Below are 22,084 nucleotides of genomic sequence, written 5' to 3'. Positions count from 1 at the left end.
CCGAGTAGGGTTTTTTTTTTTTTCTTATAGTACTCTTTGAGTGTGTGTAAAAGGGGAGGGGGTTGGAGGCTGTGCAATGCGTATTTCTCATAGACATCTGTTATCTCCGTGACAAATTGTACATTTTAACTTGAAATTCTCGCTGTTGTGTCTTTCCGCGCCGGCCTCATGCAGTAAGGCCGTTGACTTCCAGCCACTAAGTTATGTAAGATTGTCTCATGCTAACCTCTGGTTCAACAGACGGCACATCTCCCCTGCTATCAGATAACCTCTTAACCGCGACAATTTTTTAAACAGATTCCGCAAAGAAGTAGTGGTTCTTTTAGGTGGATTTCAAAGAAAGATTACCTATTATAGCCGTCTGGGGGCGTCCATTGATTACGTCAGGTGTTTTTTTTTTTTTTAATTTTTGACCCCTCTTCCCCCCTCTCACATGAGATTTACCTTATAATTTTTAAATAACCGGCGCAGTGGGAAATTTTCCGAATAGAATCTCCACTTGTACGCCACTTGTCTTAACTCGGGGAATTCCAGAAATAAAGAATATTTACTAATACTGTCTATACCCGAGATTGTTTTTCTAACACAAAATCAATCACTTCGAGCTTACACTCTTAGATTTTTTTCTTTTAGAAAATATAAACTTTTTATTTATTCACAAAATAAAAAAATCAAAGTCATGAAGTAAATATTTACAGGCAAAATGGAAAACTCCAAAAAAAGTAAACTAAATAATTTAATGATTTGTTATTATTTGTAATTATATATATATATAAATTAACTGAAAAGTTGGCCCCCCTCCCTTTAAATGAGATTGATGAGATTTTACTGGGAGTTAACCTCCCCCCCCCCCCAAACCAACAACATTTTGAGCTCAGGTAATTAATAGATTACTATTTATATATGGTAATTAATGGAATTTGTATCCAGCGTACTTCGTAAAATTAAGGTGGAAATTTTTTGACGGCGTGGTTGATCATGAAAGTTACCAAACCATTCTTGAAATAAAAGTGTCTCTTGGCACGATTCCGAATAATGTTGTGGACGGAGTGAAGGGTGTTGACCTATGGTATGTGGCGCTGAGCTTAGTTTTGATAGAGGCAAGATTTCGTGGTTTTTATTTTTGACGTAACAACGTCTAATATATCGATGAACACCGGCTGCACGCACGAAAAAGTGTGCCGTTACGCAAATTTTTCCGTTACGCTGTGTCCCGTTACGCACATTGTTCCGTTACGATGTGTCACGTTACGCTCATTGTACGCTTGCGCCGCATCTATCTCTCTTCCACTCGACTGTTTATAAAGTGAAGTGAAAAGTTAATGTGGTATTCATTGCTTATTACAACAATAATTTCGGTAATAAAGGTTAATTATTCTTGCATTTTAAAAATCTGATTGCTAGTATATTTTCAAGTATTTATTCTTTTATTATTAAAATAAAAATGATTCAATTTTATCCATAAAGTATGCAATCATTTCATCAATATTTTGTTATGATGTTGTCCCGTTAAACTATCATCCGTAAACCGACTTTACAGACAACCAATTTTTGGTTCAGTTTCATTTTTAAAGCAGAGAATTTTTTTCTTTTTTTTGTAAAAGTTGTTTAGTGATAGACTGCTTACTCCAGCAAAGGAGGGGTATAATTTTTTTTAAGCTATATTTATACGGTAAAATATTTCTTTAAATAAATTTTTCTGTAAAGGATTCATTCCGAACGATGAAAAAATTAATTAGCGAGCATTAGTTGTTTCAAATTGATTCCGTAAAACAAAATTAATGATTTTTTTTTCTTATCTTTACACTTGGGTGCACGGTGGCGGGTGTTGTGCCAGGTCAGTGACTCCGTCAGCACGGGAAAGGGAGGGAGGCAGATAACCCGGGCGGGCGCGGGTCCGGCGGCTATAAGAGGCGGCGCTCCGCCACCAGGGACACCTCCAGACATGTGGACCTCAGCAGCGCTCCTGGCGGGCCTCGTGCTGACCGCGGCCTCGCTGCCCCGGGAGGCCGACCGCTACTTCCAGGGTGAGTCCTCCCCGCCCGGACACTCGCCCTCCGCGCTGGAGCCTGGACACTTCCTCAGAGTCCACACTCATGCGCTGGAGCCTGGACACTCCCTCAGAGTCCACACTCATGCGCTGAAGCCTGGACACTCCCTCAGAGTCCACATCCCGCGCTCAAGCCTGGACACTCCCTCAGAGTCCACACCCCGCGCTGAAGCCTGGACTCTTCCTTTGAGTCCACACTCATGCGCTGGAGCCTGGACACTACCTCAGAGTCCACATCCCGCGCTCAAGCCTGGACACTCCCTCAGAGTCCACACTCATGCGCTGAAGCCTGGACTCTTCCTTTGAGTCCACACTCATGCGCTGGAGCCTGGACACTACCTCAGAGTCCACATCCCGCGCTCAAGCCTGGACACTCCCTCAGAGTCCACACCCCGCGCTGAAGCCTGGACTCTTCCTTTGAGTCCACACTCATGCGCTGAAGCCTGGACACTACCTCAGAGTCCACATCCCGCGCTGAAGCCTGGACTCTTCCTTTGAGTCCACACTCATGCGCTGGAGCCTGGACACTACCTCAGAGTCCACATCCCGCGCTCAAGCCTGGACACTCCCTCAGAGTCCACACTCATGCGCTGAAGCCTGGACTCTTCCTTTGAGTCCACACTCATGCGCTGAAGCCTGGACACTACCTCAGAGTCCACACCCCGCGCTGAAGCCTGGACTCTTCCTTTGAGTCCACACTCATGCGCTGGAGCCTGGACACTACCTCAGAGTCCACATCCCGCGCTCAAGCCTGGACACTCCCTCAGAGTCCACACCCCGCGCTGAAGCCTGGACTCTTCCTTTGAGTCCACACTCATGCGCTGAAGCCTGGACACTACCTCAGAGTCCACATCCCGCGCTGAAGCCCGGCCCGCCTGGTGTGGCACAACACTACTACCCAAACAAAATAATGAAGAAAAAAAAATTGGTTGTCTGTAAAGTCGGTTCACGGACGATACTTTAACGTGACGACGTCATAACAATACAGTGATGAAATGATTGCATACTTTTATTAATAAAATTGAATCATTTTTATTTTAATAATAAAAGAATAAATACTTGAAATTATACTAGTAATCAGATTTTTCAAATGCAAGAATAATTAACCTTTATTGCCGAAATTGTTGTTGTAACAAGCAATGAAAACCACATTAACTTTTCACTTCACTTTATAAACAGTCGAAGAAACAATTCACGTGTAGATGTAAGTTGTGTGCTGCCGCTGTCTTTCTTCTCCTCGGACGCAAAGGCCAATCGAGTGGAAGAGAGATAGATGCGGCGCAAGCGTACAATGAGCGTAACGGAACACAGCGTAACGGTACAATGTGTGTAACGGGATACTTTTTCGTGCGTGCAGCCGGCGTTCATCGATTTATTAGACGTTGTCACGTCAAAAAATATATTAACTTGAAAGTATTATTTCGGTTTAAAAAACAAGGTCCAAGAATAATGCATTAAAGCAATTCCTATAACTAGCGAATAAACCTGAAGAAGAAAAAAATAAAGATAAGACAAATCTAAAACTGATCCAACCTTAGATTTGACCACTAAGGGGCCCGCCTCGTCAGGGGTGTATCTGTGTCAGTGAGGCGGGATGATAAGCGCGACGCTAGCTGGTGCTTCTAGCGCGGTGTCTCCTCTGAACTGGCGTGCAGTCTTCTCGTCCTGCACAGGACAACTGTGAAATTTGAGCTGTGACTGTAACATTATATGGCCGAGAAATTAAGATGAATGTGTAATGGAAGTCTCTTGAGTGCTTTCAAGTATCTGTATCGGGTGTTTCATGGCTAAAAAAATAAAATTATTCTGTAAACAATAGGCTTTAGCCAGTTTCAAAACGAAATAAGAAAACATAACCACCCATCCATCCTCGGCGTATTCATAAACGATTATCGTGAAAGGACGACACTAGGATGTCTTGAGCAGTTTTCAAAAAGCATGGTTTCTTCTGAAGCTCTACGCACCGTTGTGTGTGTCCAGGTAGGCGAGGGTGTTAAGGCTGAAACTTGCTCACTGAAATCTTGCCGAAGTTTTAAATAGTGCTGTGGCCTGCTAGGTGTAGGCTTGCCTTTGCATGCTTTATTTAAGCATTCTTTTTTTTTTTTGTCTATCTGGGAGTGAGCGTGTTTTATTTTATTTTTTTTCTCCTGGGCAGCCTCCGAGGACTTCTTGAGGCGGCAGCTGCAGGTGATGCAGATGTTCCTGTGGCAGTACGACGCGCAGATGTACGAGCCCTTCGCTGCCATCCTCGAGTCGTACGACCTGAAGGACAACCTGGCGCACTTCAAGGTACGGCCTCACTCCCTTCCTCGGAGAGCAGCACGGAAAATGGGCTCCTGGGACTGGCTTCTGGCTGTGGAGCCATGGAGTCAACCGTCATCTTGGATGTGCATCATCGTTGCACTTTTCTTTACGGCCGCCATCTTGGATAACCTTAACCTTGACCCCGAGGGCCATATTGTATCCACAATCTTGTATCCACCATTTTGTTTTCTGGATCTTTCCGCCATTTTGTTTTCTAGAACTTTACGCCATGTAACACCCTACTCCGTAATGTTCGTTACGGTCGACATCTTGAGAGTCCGTATTTTTTATGCTAGAAAATCGGGAAAATTTTTAAAATTTATAAAAAAATTATTAATGTTGTTTTCAAAATGAACTTACATACTCGGTTTATGTTTAGGGTGTAAGCGTTCTTGGAAAAATACAGAAACAAGTTTCATTAAAAACAAACTGTTGTCAAATGATATCCTGAACTCGGTTCGCGAGGATGTCGTTTATCGCTGTTTGCACCCGAAGTGTTGTTTGTTAAGTTGGCCTACCCCCCGTGTGGCAGGAGGACCCCGAGCCGGCCAGGAGGCTGCTGGCTCTGTGCGAGGAGGGCTCGCTGTTCCCCGCCGACAAGGTGTTCACGCTGTTCGAGTCGCAGCCCTGGGTGGAGGCGCGCCTGCTGTTCGACGTGTTCCTCGGGGCCGCCGACCTGGACACCTTCATCAAGGTGGGTGGCGCGCTCGCCTGCCCCGTCGGCGCGGCGGCGTCAGTGGTGTAGCCAGGATTTGTGTATGGGGGGTGTTAATAAACATGCCCCCCCCCCCGTATTATAGCAGGAGGTCCGGGGGTCCTCCCCCGGGAAGATTTGGATTTTAAGGTGTAAAATAGTGCTATTTTAGCAGTTTTCGGTACTTAAATTTAAATATTGTAATGGTAAAAATTTTATTAATTTTAATATGATATTTGTATGAGTGATGAATAAGAAATTAATTTAATATTTGGTGCTAAGGGGGGCGGGGGGTTTGAACCCCTAAACCCCCCCCCCCCTTCCTGGCTACGCCCCTGGGTGGCGATCACGGGAAGCCTAAGATGTACATCAAGTTCTGTCCCTGCCTATTCACCTTCGGCCAACCTCGGGATTTGTTTTATTTTTGCGCAGGGAAAATGAATTCAAATATTAAAAGTGGTCGGTTAGGTTAGCTACATTAAAACACTTTAAAACACTATGGATGGTTAGTTAGGTTAGTATAGCTACATTAAAATAAACAGAGAAATATAAATAAATATATATATAAACCCGAGGTTGGCCGAAGGAGAGTATTCGGGCGTGTTCGGGCAGGGACAGAACTTGATGTACATCTTATGCTTCCCGGCGTCAGCCCGCCGCTCACACCACGTGGGAGAAACTCTCAACCGCCAAGGCTGACGCCCAGTTATTTTGGTAGTAGTTATGAGCTCAACCGACAGGTAGCGTCACATGTAGCGTAAAAAAGAAAATGGTTTCATTTTCCATTGTATGAGTCGTACTTCTATATCGCTTGTTCTATGGCTCACACTTTGAGGTTCAATCGTTCAATCATTGGTTGCCGCGTCCTAAAGAGCGTCATTTTCTGCACTAAATTTCTTTTTTCAGCATAAAGATTTATTAAATAAGTAAACTACCCCGTTTATGCAGCACGAAACGACGAAATTATAAATAGAAGATATTTCTCGTGGGCCGTTTTGGGGTGCGCGGATTTTGTCGTGTTGACGTCACGGTGACCTCGTATTCCATTGGCCTGCTGAGCGTGCCGTGTTCGTCGTGGTATTTGTGATTGGTTCTGCAGTCGGAACTCTCAGCCTTGGTTCGGTTCCCGGTTGCGTCGGCGATCTCTCGCCCGCGGAATACCGGGGGCTGGACCAGTGGCGGACCCAGGGGTTCACCTCGGAGGGGGGCAGTCTAGGATTTCAGAGTAGCCAGAGAAAAAAATGACTTAAAATTATTAAATTTGTATTTAATCTACTCACACTACACATAACATCCAACCACCAGGTTTTATGATTCTACAAGAAATTCATTATTTATATATTAAAACACTAGCTGCAGTACCCGGCGTTGCCCGGGCTAAACACATGGTGCTTTACTGTCTGCGAGTTAAAGCAAACTGGGTAGCACTATATGACAGTGTGTTGGACATAGAGAAATGTCACACAATTACTGTTCGTATGTTTTATGACCTATGATTTTTTGTTTAACCCATGGCGATCGGTTATTTATTATTTATTATTAATTATAATTTATTAAGACCATTAATCGAAATAAAAACTATCCTATCTCTCAAGTTGGAAAAAATTACACATGAATGCCCATTTTCATCGAAATCGGTTGACTTGGTGAAGAGTTCACAGGAAACAAACATCAGGACACTGGATGTATATATATATTAAGCTTTTATTGGTTTCAGAAACAGTCATTTTTGTCGGCAGTATTAATGTAGCAGACAACTGGTTCTTCGAGGGGGGGGGGGGAACTTGCCCCTGTTGCCCCCCCCCCCTCCTGGACCGCCACTGGGCTGGACGCGGTGTAGTGACGCGGAGGATGCATTGTTGCGGGCGCGTGTCGGCAGACGGCGGTGTGGACCAGGCAGCGGGTGAACCGGGGGCTGTTCTACCACGTCTTCAGGACCGCCCTGGCGGCGCGCCCCGACTCCAGGGACTTCTACTGCCCGGCCGCCTACGAGACCTACCCGCAGGGCTTCCTGGACGAGCGAGTCATCCAGAGGGCCGTCGACGCCAAGATCAGAGGTGACTGCGCGCGACACGTGGCGCCGCCGACTCGCCTGTGGCAAAACCATGGTCCAGTTACACATTTCTGAGCATAGTAAAACTTTGTTCTAAACTGAATACGCAATAAGGAAAAATTACCTAATAGATTTGTCATGTTTGTTCTATCAGGATGTACCCAAGCATTAAAAAAAAAAAAAGAGCGCGAGTAATTCAGTTTACGTGATAGAAGTGAAACTTCTTTGGCAATTCAACCTACTTTTTTTTCCTATTTATTAGAAATTTAATTAAAATAATAAGTTTAAATCCCGTTGAGTTGTCATCCGGCCGAATACTCCCTTACTAGATGCCAGCAAGTGGGATGGCGACCCGCCTATCCCTGCAGCATGGTGGGGTTTAACCAGAGCCGATTTTTTTTCCTAACTTAAATTAAAACTAAGTGTATTTGGGAGGGGTCTGGGTTAGGCAGAGACTCTAAGTGCGTCTCAGGCCGAAGCCTATACGCTCTAATCACGCAGGGGTTAAGCCATGCGGGAGAGGTAGCATGCATCGTATGCTAGGGGGGGGATTGGCCAGCCATGGCAGCGATTAGCGCCATGACTAACTCCCCTCACTGACTATTCTAGACTATAAATAGCCTCGTGGCTGTGCGATTACCATCGTTGGACTGCCAAACGCCGCCACGTGGAGCCCCCGCCCAAGGGAACGAGTTTTCTGCACCGTCCGCAACCATTTAGCGTAAAAAAATTGTTACACAACAATGTTTCACGATAACAGCGCCTTAAAATTCGGCCTTGAAATTTCACCCCCATCGCGCCCAAAGAAGTTTCGCTTGAGAAATGTGGGTGCGCGGTCTCGACGGGCCTTTGGGGTCGTGTGCCCAGCGCTGCAGACGGGTGACCTCCGGCGGGTGGTGGTCGCCGCCAACTGCAGCGGCCGCTGGGACGCCGGCCGCGACCCGGAGGGCGCGCTGTGCTACTTCAGGGAGGACGTGGGGCTGAACACGCTCAGCGCGGAGTTCCACCGCCAGCTGCCCGCTTGGCTCAACTCCTCGGAGCACGGCAGCGCGCTCCCCGACCGCAAGGGCGAGCTGTTCCTCCACTTCCACCGCCAGCTGCTGGCGCGCTACCACCTGGAGCGGCTCGGCAACAATCTGGGGGAGACGCCCCACCTCCGGGAGGACATGTCTCTGGTGAGCCTACCACCTCTCTCCTCGTTTAGCATACCCAGGCAGACAGGGCTTGTGCCCCCGGCGATAAACTGCCAGGCAAGGGCGTCGCCAGCCGATGGCCTAAGGAGGGGGGGGGGGGAAAGTTGTGGGAAAAGTATGTTTTTTTTTGCATTTGGCTACATTTTTTTTTAATCTCTAGGGCTCTAGGGGGGGGAGCAAATAACTGCCCCCTCCCTACCCTCTACCACCCTGGCGATGCCCTTGCTGGCAGGGTAATTTTTACCATAGATATTTACTTGAATATCAACACAAAATGAACAGATGAACTAAATTATTTGTACTGAAAGAAAGATACATATATTTATATCATCAAATATTAAAAAAAAAAAAAAAATTGCTTATGCCTACTATCCAACTTGTGATATATTAAAAATTAAATTACTGTGAATAAATACGTTTGTTTACCATCTAAGACCATTTACCATGCTCCAGGTTTAGCGCGTGGGTTTTAACCTTTTTGTTGGTGAAAATGATAGAATTTTTTTTACGAACTATTCTTAGATTCGAGGAAGGGAAGTTATATTACCCCTTACCCCCTCACCCCCAATTGCATTTACCAGTGTTAATTACATCATTTGTATTTATGTACATTTAACATTTTTTTTTGCTATAATTTCTGTTAAGAAATGTTTTTACGTGACACCTTTTCATTTTGACACTAGCAGGACTGACCTTTAACTCACAGGAGGAAATAAATAATTTCCTTGAGGGCCTAGTAGTTACACTGAACTATGAACTTGAATTCAACAAGTGTCTAAGACATCATAATATGCTCTTTTAATTCATAAAACAAATCATAAAATTTGTAACTTAAAACATTTTTGTTATAGGTGTATGTGAAAAAGCCTATATGATGTTAGTGATAAAGTTTCTTTTATGCCCATTGAATATGTTGAAATGATCTTGGGACAAAGGCGTGGATCTGACAGCATGCTTGTAACGTTTTCTTAGATCACTATCGTCGTTGAACCCAGCATGTTCACTTTGTATTCAAGGTTGGATACTACCCTCATCTGAGGCACTCTACGGGCGAGCAGGTGACTCCGCGCCAGCCGTTCTCCAAGATCCGTGACACCGAGAGACTTACACTGTCCGAGTACAAGGACTACGTCAAGAGGATCCAGGAAGCCATCAACGTGGGCTATGTCATTGCCGTGAGTACACTGAAACAGCAGGATTAAAATAGCAAAGTGTTGGCTGTGGGTAAATATTCCGGCACGTAACAACTTACCGTGCGATCCACAGGAAAATGGAACGCAAGTTTCCCTGCATGGTGAGAGGGGCTGGAACATTCTCGGAGAGATGTTGGCGTTTGTGGGAGATAACATCAACTACAATTACTACGGCAGCATTTACTACAAAGAGATGTACCTGTTAGGAGCTGGAAATGAAAAGGTACCGGTGTTTTTTTTTTCTTTTTAACAAGTAACTCCTGTCCAGGTGCCAATTATAAAGCACTGAATTGTTAAATACTTACGCTGCTGTTACAGAGAGCTCCAAGCGCCCTTCTGCACCCGGAGACGGCTCTAAGGGACCCTCTGTACTACCAGGGCCTCCGCACATTCTTCAAGGAATACTATTACAAGTATTTGGAAACTCTTCCAAAACACACGTTTGATGATGTAAGACCATGAACCATCAATATTTTTGTGCGAGGAGATAATGTCAAAAAAATATTTACAAGTGTAGTGAGTTCTGCTTATGATGTCACACAACCGTATCAACGTAGCAAATTATTCTTGGACGTGTTCTAGGTTGCCTGCTCTGGACTGACCATCGTCAATGTGGACGTGGACAAACTGGTTACGTATTTCGACAATTTTGACATCGACTTGTTCCACGTGACAGGAAAGGGCTTCAAGCTGGAAGATAATACGCTGGAGGTTTCGGCAAGACTGGAGCGGCTCAACCACCAGCCGTTCTCGTACAGAGTGGCTCTGACCAGCGACAAAGACACGGACGTGATAGTGAAGGTCTACCTCACCCCCAAGTACGACATTCACAGCCGCACGCTGCCAATGAACAAGAGAATATTCTATGCATTTGAGATCGACAGATTTCCTGCTAAAGGTGATATATGTTTTGTTACGATATAGTTTCTTCACTTGAGAGTTGCATTAAGGTAACGCGTGTTTAACATTAATAATTCTGTTTCCAGTGACTGCTGGAAAGAACATAATCCAGAGGAAAAGTCAAAACTCCACTGTGGCAGTTGGAGATCCCCCAACTTTCAAGACAATGTGGAAAAAGGTTCAAGACAGTTTGGCTGGCAAAGATACCTTGGTTATGGATAAGGTAAAAGAACGCCTTTAAATGAAAATGTATTGTCGAAGTTTTAAAATCGTTGGTAATGATTAGCCTGATTCGACTGTCAGTAATTAACCTTTCGTATTACTTTTAACTGTACATTATACTCACATAACATTGGACTCGCCTTAAAAAAGCATTTTTTGAACAATTAGTATGTGAGCAAGTGGATTCACACAGGGCTGTAGCCAGGATTTTGTGAAGGAGAGGGTCTGGTTTAACCATTATATCATTTTTATGAGTAATTCTTTCTTTGCAATTGAATTTTCAAAGAAAATTTATCGTCACACTAAAATCCCAGGAAATAATGGACTTTCAGAACTCTTGACGTTCACACACAGACATTTAAGCAATGTTTTGGCTTGAGAAAAGAGAACTGATCATTTTTATTTAGGTTTTTATTTAATTGTTTTATTACTTTCTTCTTAAGCCAAATAATTTACGAAATCATTAAAATAAGTCATAAATACCTATTATTAAATACATGACACACTCATGTCCAGTTTGTACGAAAGAAATGCTTACAAAAAAATTGTACGAACCGGAATTAAATATTAGCCTAATTGGAAACACAATTCCTGCAGCTTCTCTGTGTGAAGCATTTCGGGCTATAATTGTAGCCCATTAAGGGTTAGTAAAATTCCTTCCAAAATAATATCTCTATAACACTTATGTGCTATAATGGGTTATTCTATCTTAACTTTCATTTTTTCCTGGTTCACAGTCAGTAACTCAAATGAGTTGGAAGAGACAGTACCGGCTCATAAAATGTATGCGATTGTTGATTGTGTTATGCAACCCTGCATGGCAGGGGCGCAACAACAGGGAGGGGGTGCAAGGGTATTACCCCCCCCCCCCTCTCTCCTCTGAAACCTTGAATTGGGGGCAAAGAAAGTGCTGTGTAATCAATTTTTAGATAATAAAACTGCTTAAATAGCATCATTTTTCACCTTGAAATACAAATTTTCCCGGGGGAGGACCCCACGGACTCCCCGCTTCAATAGGGGGGATCGATGATTCTTTATAATAAGGTATATTGCCCCCCCCCCCCCCTCTTTGGAAATTTAGTTGTTGCGCCCCTGCTGCATGGATCGGGCACTCCCCTAAAAGATCATGCCCGACCCGGTGACTCGGGCCATGCGGCCCCCACGTCTGTCGTGGACCGGGCCGAGGGACCGTCTGCAGGGCTCCACTCCGGTGGCTGACGGCTTGTTTCCGACCCGCAGTTCGCCCGGCCCTACGGCTTCCCCCAGCGCCTGCTGCTGCCCAAGGGCACGCGCGCCGGCCTGCCCGTGCAGCTGGTGGTGGCCGTGTTCCCCCGCCAGGAGGCCGACCCCACGGACCCCGCCGCCTACCACCTGGACTCCTTCCCGCTGCTGGGCGCCGGCTACGACGTCAAGTTCCCCGACCGCCGGCCCATGTCCTTCCCCGCCGACCGCCTCTACCGCAGCGAGTACGACGCCCGGGTGCCCAACATCTTCACCAAGGAGGTGCGCATCTTCCACAAGAACATCGACGAGATCACGGCAGGGACGCGGTGAACTGAAGTCGCTGGACTCCCGGCAGCACACGGGCAACGGAAACATCGAGCACCCGAAGACATTAACTTTATTTGTGCTCAGAAAAGAATTAAATGATGCATGATGATAATAATTAAAGAGTTTTATTCTCCCTTCCACACAAATAAGTTCACAATATATCCAACGATACTTTGAGGAAGGAGATGCATTGTTAATTGAGAGAGAAATGAAAACGACTGTCAGCTGTTTGCATACTCAGAACAAGTATACATCATTTTTTTTAAGTGTTAAATAAACAATATTATTACAAATTTTTATCAAATTTGCTTACTTTTTCCGCCTTGGTCTTCGAGCCAAGTTTTGCTGAGGCATGCACAGAAAGTGCCATTCATTGCGAAGTGCACTTGAGAACAGCACTTACTTTTGAGATACCATGTTTTTGCTAAAGAATTTCCTAGCCCACAGAAACATTAGTCCCATGACCAGTCAGCTGAAATACCTATGTTCCAGGTCAAAATAGAGCATTAATCATTTGATATTATTTTATTTTGTATTCAAGCAGATTTAAGTGTCACTGCTTACGAACATTAGCAAATTTCTCAAAAAGTTATTTTGACAAGTTGTTTTTTTATGATGATCCTGTGGGTTGAAAAACAAACATTGGTGGAAAGAATTTATGTTTGTTCTGTTTCTGAAACAATCGATATTAAACATATTTGAAGGAGATAGGAAAAAAATTAGGTTTCGAGAATAAATAAAATACTTAATACTTTTTTTAAAAAAAAATGTAATTGCAAAAAGACAGCAGTGTACGAAACACGAGGCTGGAGAGGACAAGAGACGGGGTGTTGCAGTCAGCCGGCGGTGCAGAGGGCCAGCCGGAAGGCGATCTCCACCATGTTCTGTGGGGCGGCGTCGTGGTAGCACACGTACACCTCCCGCGGGTACGGCGTGAAGAACAGGCGGCTGCAACAGTCGGCTCCCATCAGGTCCACTTCACGGCCGGGGCCAGGATCTTGTGAAGGAGGGACTCCAGTACAACCAGTACAACCGTTATATATCAGTTTTTATGAGCAAGTTTGCTTTTCAATTGAGTTTAAAATAAAATAAAAATTTCAAACAAAAATCTCAGGGTACAGTAGACTTTTAGTAGTCCAAAGTTTACACACAGATATTTAATTTAAATAATGATTTTGCTTGAGAAAATAAAACATTTTTAAAACATATTTAATTGGTTTTGATACATTTTCCTTGCAGCAATTTGTTTTTTACTATACTTATTATATCAAAATAGGGGCAAAATTTATATGCTGCATTTTTATGGTAAAATAATTTTTAATAATTTGGTTCAAGACAGATACATTCAGAACAATAAAAATAAATTAGCAAGCATTTGTAGTTTTAAACTTATTCAATACAAGATGCAGAATAAAACATTAAATTAATTTTTCTGATACATGCACTTTGGTACAATTTTATGTCCCGAAATAACAACATTCCTTGAACTTCAAACATTAAAAAAAAAAATCCTTTTTTTTTTTAAGATTTCAAATGAGTTTGGGTTAAATGCTACTTAATTCCATGATATAACTTACATATTGGTGTCATATGGTGTACTGACATTCTTTTCAGTGTTATTTTGGTTTTATCTCAATTCACCACATAATCGTGTCCCTAACTACTATTAGGATTACAATAATCCTTGCACATAAAGCTCTCTGCAACCTTTTAAGTAGTTAAGTTGCTGCAATTTTCTTAGTCCATCTTCACTAGTTGCAGACTACTCCGAAATGTATTTTGTTAACGTATGACAAATTTTGAGTTTTCTAACCAACCAGGAAAAAAAAATAACATTTACTAAAAAAAAATTATACATTAGTTATTAAAACTTGTTAATACCGTCAGTTCGAAAAACGGCGTTCAGAGAGATCAAGTTCAGTTTGGGCGTGTGAAGCCCCACTCACCCGACCACCCAGTAGGCGAGCGGCAGCGGCTGGCGCTTGCCCGCGCCTTCTGCGTCGCCACGCGCGCACTCGAACAGCACGCCGTGCTCCTTGACGGCCACCAGCGACTTGTTGATGCGCGACTGCGCTATGTCCTGCGCCAGCAGCTTCTGCAGCACGCCCGCTCCCTCCGCTCGTGCACTCTCGCAACACGCTTCTTCCAATCCCCATTTATTCAATTCAAAATCAAAATTTTTCATCAAACATCAAATTACGTATTCATGAATATGGAACATTATTCACTTCAAATTCAAACATACATTCACAAAACCCCGAGAAAAATTAATGAATACATAAAACAAAATAAAAAGGAGATACCCATGTATGAATTGAGTGAACCATACATGGAACCATACAAGAGTTGTGTAAAATGCAAGAAAATGAAAAACCGGGCAATACATTTTCTTAAATCAGTAAAAGTTTTAAGTTTCAAAACTGCATTTTTCATCCAAATAATTAGATACATAAAAAAATGTGTTTTAAATAATTTATTAGCATTATCACAGATAATTTGTTGTTCATAAAAAGCATAAAATATGTTACTATGCTTCAGAAAACTAAACACAATTTATGAACTAATCTTCTTGGCCTCGTTTATTTAAATACGACCATTAGCGGTTTCGGGTAGATTTACAGTCATAGACAGAATTTCACATGCAGCTACCTACGACATCTAACAAAATAATTTTCAATTGTTTTTCCCTGTATGTGCAAGGGACGATCATCATCTTAGCCAGGCACCCTTGTGACTTGTCGCAAAATTTCACTGCATGTTTGAATCTGATTCGAAAGATATTGATATTCATATATATTTTAATATTTGTATTGCGTTTTAAGAAAATAAACAGGATAGGCAAGAGCATAACTAATGTTCTTGAGAGCGAGCTCACACAGTGGATTATCATTTATTGTAAGTAGTTTATCTCAGTCGATTCTGGTACAGGGTAAGTAGGCCAGTTCTCAAACTTTGGCTTGCGAACGTTAACAAACAAGGGGAGCCTCCCGACCTTGAAGTGCACGGTGTTCTGCAGCAGGGCGTGGATGGCCTGGCAGCTGCGGCGGAAGTTGTGCAGGACCTCGGCGAGCGCGGGGGCGGGGGCGTGTCCCGGGGAAGGGGGGCACAGCAGCACCCCTTCCGTAAGGTCCAGCCGCACGTAGTGGAACAGCGCGTTCTGCTTCCCTGCCGTCAGCCTGCGCACGCACGCACGCACGCTCCGACACGTCCTCCGCGATGCAGCCCGAGTCCTGCCGTGCACTTTAAGGACTCTTTCGACTCTTGTTTCCAGCTACTTTCACAATCACATAGGTCGGTGCGAATTTTGACTTAGCGAATCAATTGAAGCTCTTTTTTAATATTCTATATTTGACTTCACCAGGTACATAATTTGCCATTGGTTTTATAAGAAGCTTTGGTTGTGATGCAAAGCTTCGCGTTTGGTGTAAAGCTAGGCTTTTCTTGCAAGGCTTTTAAAACATGGAAGCCTAAGATTTGCTCACGTAATTGTTTGATTTCTTTTTGTGTTGTGAATGTTCTGCGCAAATAAAGTTGTTTGCTTAAAAAATAAATCAAACGTGGCACTCAAGGTTTGCTTTGGTGAACGCTCAATATTATATCATCATGCATGGTTAGTTTATAATTTTAATTGAATGGTGTCATGTATAGGACCCAATAAGTTAATCACTTAGTTCGAAAATTATAAATTTTTAAATATTATTTTGTTTACTACAATCCAGTATTTTATAAAATAAGTACTACAGACTACACAACTTTGCTGAGAACAATATTCGCAAGTCGCATTGACTGGCGAGTATTTTAAACATTTTATTATTTTTATTTGGTATTCGCTTCACATAAAAAATTGTATTTACACAGGCCTACAATATATATATGCAAAAGTGAAATGATGTTTGTTTGTTTATTTGTTTGTTTATTTTACAGGCTGTAAAGAAGTTTCCTTCAAAACAGGTGTCAAATAGTTTTCTTCCCTTACATGAGAATTACCAATGCTTTTTGATCCATTTTCGTTTGTTCTGAACTATTACAACTCGTAAGAAGCAGAAAGAGATGGCTTGTAAAACAAACCTACGATACTGTTAATCTAAAAATCACTCAATTATTATTTTTATTTCAAATGTTTTATAAATATTGCATTTTGATACCATGCTCAAATTCATTAAATTGTGTGATGTCTCATTCATAGCATTTAAAGATTTAGTAATTTTAAGTATGCACCAAAAAAAAATCTCATGCTCTCTGTCATAGATGAATTTTTCAGGCAATATCATTTCATCTTCTTTTACCATTCTTTTAAGCAGAATTATATTGTAGAATATTTTCTCTTATTTGGTTACTAGTTATTTCTGCAGTTTTAATGACCTATTATAATTAGAATATCCAATACTGAAATGAATTCTCAGCTTCTATAAAGTGAAACAATTAGACAGGTCGAAAGTTTGGAGCTTCGGAATTCGACCTTGACTTTGACCCTGGAAAAGTGAACTTCGAACACCCTTACAATATATAATACTGAGCAACAAAAATGCCAACTCACTTTGTAGGCAGAATGTCGTCTACCTGCGACAGCAGTGACTTCCTCACATCGGAGATGTCGAAAGTGCTGTCCTTATCTCTGTTCTCGTTCTGCAAACAGACAGGCAGGGTCAGTACACCCACAATGCCAAGCAGTGGACAGAGTAGTGATTCATGTGTCAGAAATAACTCATTTTCAATTGGAATAATTATAAAGGATGCAGAATATATTCAATTTTAAAGACAAGCTATTAATTTGACAAGTTTTTATTTTTCTACTTTTAAAATGTGTTTGGTCAATTGGTGATGCCCCACTATTTAGAGAATTTAATCGATTTTAAGATGCAAATTTCTTGTGACTTGACATGTACAATCAATGGCATTCTACATTTATGGGTTAATTTATTCATTTATCAACATTAAGTAAAATAAATTAAAATGCTTATTTATATAAATTGAAAATTATGAACATTGTAAAAAAATATATAATAATGATTTTTATTTTTAAGTACCATTGTGTAAATAATGTAACTATTCATTTCAGATAGATATCAGGCAAGCAACGTGTCAAAAACATCATTACTAAATTATAGGTTGAGGCCACCAAACAGGTAAATGTATTGTTGACCAAACAAATTTGCACTTAAAATCTGCTAAGCAACACCATGAGGTTGACGAACCATTTAAAAAAAAAAAAAAAACTAATAACCAAAAATGTACAATTACCTTTTTTAAAATATATACATAAAATATTTAAATAATAATAATAATATATATTAAATAATTTTGAACCAACATAATCCAGTGACATAGGCTACATGTTTATTAAACGTACGTGTGTGCATGTGTGTTTGTGTGTGTTAATTTACGTTCAATTTGATGTATGACTTGTTAATAGACTAAACAAAACTGTTACAATGCACCATTGAAACCGGGGACATCCTGTGTCCGGGGGGGAACAGGAGGAGCGCGAGAGTACCTGGTACGCCTCCCAGTCCGAGTCAGAGTCGCCCGACGACTGCGAGCCCGAGGCCGGCGCACGGCCCCGCTCGGCGCGGCGTCCCAGGATGGGGGCCGCCTCGTCGCTCAGCACGCTCGCAGTCTGGCTGGCCGAGTCCTCGGATGTCGAGCCGTGCAAAGACAACCCTGCGGCACACACGGCAAGTACGGTACTCGGGGGAACCCCTACATCACGTGAACAGGGCTATTATCTTTGAAAGATTTGTGCAATGGGAGTGCATGACTTGATGTAGGCTTCTGGACATATGCCATTGCTATGCACGTGTATGTCTGTAGAAGAAAACTACAAAAAACACAAATGACAAAAACACAAATTAAGCAAAAAAAATTGCTGTTGTCAACAGGATATGAACACCACACAATATTCCACAACAGGAATTGGTCAACAAACAAAGAAAAACAAAGAAAATGGACTAACAAAAATGAAGAAAAAAAAACCACAAATGATGACAGCACAAAAATACCGAACCCAAAAAATTCAGCACAACAGTTGAAACGAGACAGAAACACAGCAAAACTAAAAGACGAAACAAACAAGTAGTTTTCCAAAAAAGAACAGAACGAAAAAAGCCCCCACTAATGATGACAGCACAAAAATATTGAACCCAAAAAAATTCAGCACAACAGTCAAAACGAGACAAAGACACGACAAAACGAAAAAAAAAAAAAAAAAAACGAAACGAACACAACAGTTTTCTAAAACAGTTTTCTACATACATACATGAGCATAGCAATGGCGTATGTCCAAAAGCCTACATCAAGTCATGATTAGGGTTGTTCCGATAACCTCCTTTCCCTATACCGATCCCAGATACCCCGATACCACAACTCCTTTTACTAAAATCAACATTTACAATTACTGAACACACTACATGAATAAATAAGATAAACCAATTTTCTTTAAAAAAAATGTTTGAGTATATCATTAATTATTAATTTTTAAATTTAAATTCAAAGCCAAGTTTAATGAAAATTGTGCACCATTTATTTATTAGAAAAAACATGTTCAATTCTATTTGCATTTGGGAAAAGGTAAAACAGTACCTAAGTTAATAATTTTAATGATTTGCCTGATGAAATAACGATAAAAAATATTATTAAAGCTATGCCACATAAACATTGACAGCACTTTAAAAAATCCCAAGTTTTCGTTTAATTATTTCCAGATAGCTGTGCCAATAACATGGTATTGGCCAAAAACTGAATATCGGCCGATATCCGATAGCAGTATTGAGTCTTTTTATAAAGAATCATCGATCCCCCCTATTGAAAGGGGGGGTCCGGGGGTCCTCCCCCGGGAAAATTTGTATTTCAAGGTGGAAAATGGTGCTATTTTAGCAGTTTTATTATCTAAAAATTGATTACACAGCACTTTCTTTGCCCCCGTTTGCCCCCACTTCAAGGTTTCAGAGGCGGGGCAAAATACCCTTCCCCCCCCCCCCCTGTTGTTGCGCCCCTGGGAATAGCCCTATGCTATACATAATATTCATTGTATAAACATGTTTAAAACATTAGATATACTGATAGCAGCTATGAATGGTAGTGTTGTTAAAAACCTTTTGACCATGGCATCTAAGTGAATATCAAATGAACTGCATATATTTTTTATACGGATCTTAAAAAAAGAGAAAATAATTTTCCAAGTGAAAACCTTCCTTTTAAAGGTTCCTTGCTTGGGTCCAACATATCATTATTTTGTTGCTATGTTCTTCGGAGCATTCTTGCTCATAAAACATTACATGAAAATGTAAATGAATGTGTCAAAAATTATTTTACTCAAGCTTGTGAGGTATGATCATAACTTAAGAGTGGTCATCTGCGACAGATTTTGCTATGGCTGGAAAAAGGTAATAGGAACATGAAACTAAGTTTTCTGTACAATGTAATCTATATTAGAACGACAAAAGAACTAAGTATAATGACGAAAAAAATTTCCAATTTAAGAGGAATAATTATGTAGGCGTTTGTGTCTGTGTGAGAATCAAACTTGCTCTTATCTGGTTTTTATTAAAAACTTTTAAAGAAATAAGAAAAATATGTTATTTCTTTATACTATAAGATGTAACAGCACTATCTAAAATCCTAGAATTTGAAGTGAAATTAAGATGAATAAAGCTGTGTAAAATTCAGGGATAAATAATGGGTTTCTTGTATGTAAAAAACATCTCACATGGAGTATGAACCGTGCCACGGGAAGTTAGCGGCAGCAGCACGGCACTCGCGCACTCACCCGACCCGCTGCAGGCGAAGCTGTGGTCCAGACTGCCGCGCCGCTTCAGGATGGACGTGACCTTGGGGGACTTCCTGCCCACAGGGGACCCCGCACCGCCTGTGGGTCCAAGGAGGGCGCATGTCCCGCAAGGTGCGACATCTGCTGTCTCACACACGAACATGGCTACGGCTCCACAACCGTTGAAGATTTTTAAATGATGATGACTAGGGACCGGAAAAATTCGCGGATTCAATGACCTCTAGGATAGCCTCCATTATCCTCTGCACTTCTCAAGTAAACACGCGTGTTCATTGGTTACTAAATTGTGAGGCGTCTCCACTGGGTAGCTTGTGATTCGACGCTTCTATGGTCAATAGTCTCTCATTGGCCCAGAGAGCTCCAGTTAAACTGCGAGCAAATAGCAGAACCAGCAGAATTATACGCATGTTTGAATTTCAGCCTATCACGATTTTAATCCGCGAATTTTTCTGGTCTCTAATGATGACTCATCATTTGATGTGCTTCAGTACAGAAAAGGAACATCAAAGTGTATTAAAATAAATGTTGCCGCATAGATTACTACCAATATTTATTTAGCATTTATGCAAAAAAAAAAACTAAACTAGCTGTATATAATGCAGATCGCAGGCTTTCACGGCCATTGCCTGCATTCTTGGCTTCTGGGTGTAGGCCGTGTCAGGTTATTGTCGTGCGACGTTTCCGCAGTCATTGAAGCTGCCGTCATCAGGTAGACTAAGTCTTGCACTGCCTACACCCAAAAGCCAAGAAAATGTATCTATATAATGAATGTTTTCACAAAATGCCACTTTGGCTACACCATTCTTTAGTAAAGGGTATTTTTTTTTTAATAATATCTGACATCACAATTAGATCCGATGATAAGTATGGAAGAGAGGGAGTGTCCAGACAGGACTGAGTGCCCACGACACTCCGCAGCGGCGGGAGTCGTACCTGCGACAGGAGACAGCTTGGCGGAGCCCGGTGCCTCGGCGGGCCCCAGGCGCTGCGAGGACCTGCCCGCCGCCACGAGCTCCGGGGACACCACGCTGGGTCGCGGGTTCGCGGCCAGCCTGCGGCACATCGTCATGGTGCGGTCAGCACAGACGTCAACTCAACGACAACTCAGACACGGAACTTCCAGGAAGGAACTGACCGTTTAACGAACTATAGAGCGTCAATACCGCTTTCTTTTACCCAAGTGGTGTAAAATTAAAATTATCCTACAACCATTAATTTACTTCTTTTTTTAATCCTTCTCAAAGGAGCTACTATCCTTAGAGGGCTACTATCCTTATACTTAAATCTCGTACTTCCTGCCCGAGTGCCAGTAACTCAATACTTTAATTTACCGGACCTCAACTAGACAAACACTATTCTGAAACTCAATTCAACTTTAAGCACTTTAACTTTCCTCGAGCACTTCAACTCCGCAATCTCCATTCCTAAAAAAAAAAAAAAAACTGAAAAGGGGATTATCAGACTGAGCTTCGAGCCGTTTTTCCTCTCCAAAGCCTGTCCATTGTCTTACCACCGTGCCCCTTCACTACAATCTGTCCCGTTAGTGCGGTCCAGATCACACCCACATTTACCATCATGCATTCTGCAAAGTTTAAATGTGTATTTGAAAAATTGAATGACAATGTATTTTAATCTTATAAAACAAAAATAAAATAAAAACAACTTTATCCAAAAGAAGTTAAACACAGTCAACACGGCTGAGAACACATCCGCTCTCAAACAAGCTGACTGCTACATGAGTACGATTTAGTTCTGATACATAGTACATACCTATTTTATATGCATAATAAATTGTTAACTAAGTATTATCACCCTAACCTACTTTACCAATAAAGTAAAAACACACCTACAAGTGGTTACAGTACTGCCTAAGTTTCTAGGGAAAAACTGCATTTGAAGTGTTCAAAAAGAGATCACTTATTAGGTAAGATTTTACAATACACATTGAGCACAAACTAATTTCACAATGCTTATACCCCAATATGAAAGTTGTTTTGTTGTTCCAGCCACATAATTTATTCAACTAAAAGAATCATGAAAGCTCATTCTAAAAGGAAAATTTCTTCAAATGAAGATTTCATGCTTCATCAATGAGTGTGCATATATCACACTGAAAAGTGAATACTCGATTGGCTATC

At 41.8% G+C, this 22,084-nt stretch overlaps 2 protein-coding genes across 2 annotated transcripts in view; one reads left to right on the top strand and one right to left on the bottom strand.

Moving 5' to 3' along the window:
* The first annotated feature begins 1,939 nt into the window (after window positions 1–1,939).
* On the top strand, window positions 1,940–12,275 carry LOC134543059 (hexamerin-like). Its single transcript, XM_063387781.1, has 11 exons — window positions 1,940–2,027; window positions 4,206–4,339; window positions 4,887–5,048; window positions 6,928–7,105; window positions 7,969–8,276; window positions 9,311–9,469; window positions 9,561–9,710; window positions 9,806–9,937; window positions 10,070–10,385; window positions 10,474–10,610; window positions 11,849–12,275. Exons 1-11 carry the CDS (start codon window positions 1,946–1,948, stop codon window positions 12,161–12,163), a joined length of 2,073 nt encoding a protein of 690 aa, XP_063243851.1. The 5' UTR covers window positions 1,940–1,945; the 3' UTR covers window positions 12,164–12,275.
* A 634-nt stretch (window positions 12,276–12,909) lies between these two features.
* LOC134542994 (protein inturned) overlaps window positions 12,910–22,084 on the bottom strand; it is a 28,725-nt gene continuing 19,550 nt past the window's right edge. Inside the window, exons 16-22 of the mRNA XM_063387648.1 lie at window positions 20,880–20,998; window positions 19,926–20,024; window positions 17,655–17,821; window positions 16,698–16,786; window positions 15,153–15,336; window positions 14,107–14,255; window positions 12,910–13,108 (exon numbers count right to left, since the gene is read on the bottom strand). Of these exons, the coding sequence (XP_063243718.1) occupies window positions 12,997–13,108; window positions 14,107–14,255; window positions 15,153–15,336; window positions 16,698–16,786; window positions 17,655–17,821; window positions 19,926–20,024; window positions 20,880–20,998 (919 nt within the window). The 3' untranslated portion in view covers window positions 12,910–12,996. The remainder of the gene's footprint in view (window positions 13,109–14,106; window positions 14,256–15,152; window positions 15,337–16,697; window positions 16,787–17,654; window positions 17,822–19,925; window positions 20,025–20,879; window positions 20,999–22,084) is intronic.

The sequence above is a fragment of the Bacillus rossius genome, assembly GCF_032445375.1.
Source record: "Bacillus rossius redtenbacheri isolate Brsri chromosome 9 unlocalized genomic scaffold, Brsri_v3 Brsri_v3_scf9_2, whole genome shotgun sequence".
Lineage (NCBI taxonomy): Eukaryota > Metazoa > Arthropoda > Insecta > Phasmatodea > Bacillidae > Bacillus > Bacillus rossius.
The sequence above is the reverse complement of the archived record's forward strand: the minus strand, read 5'-3'. Positions and strand labels throughout refer to the sequence as shown.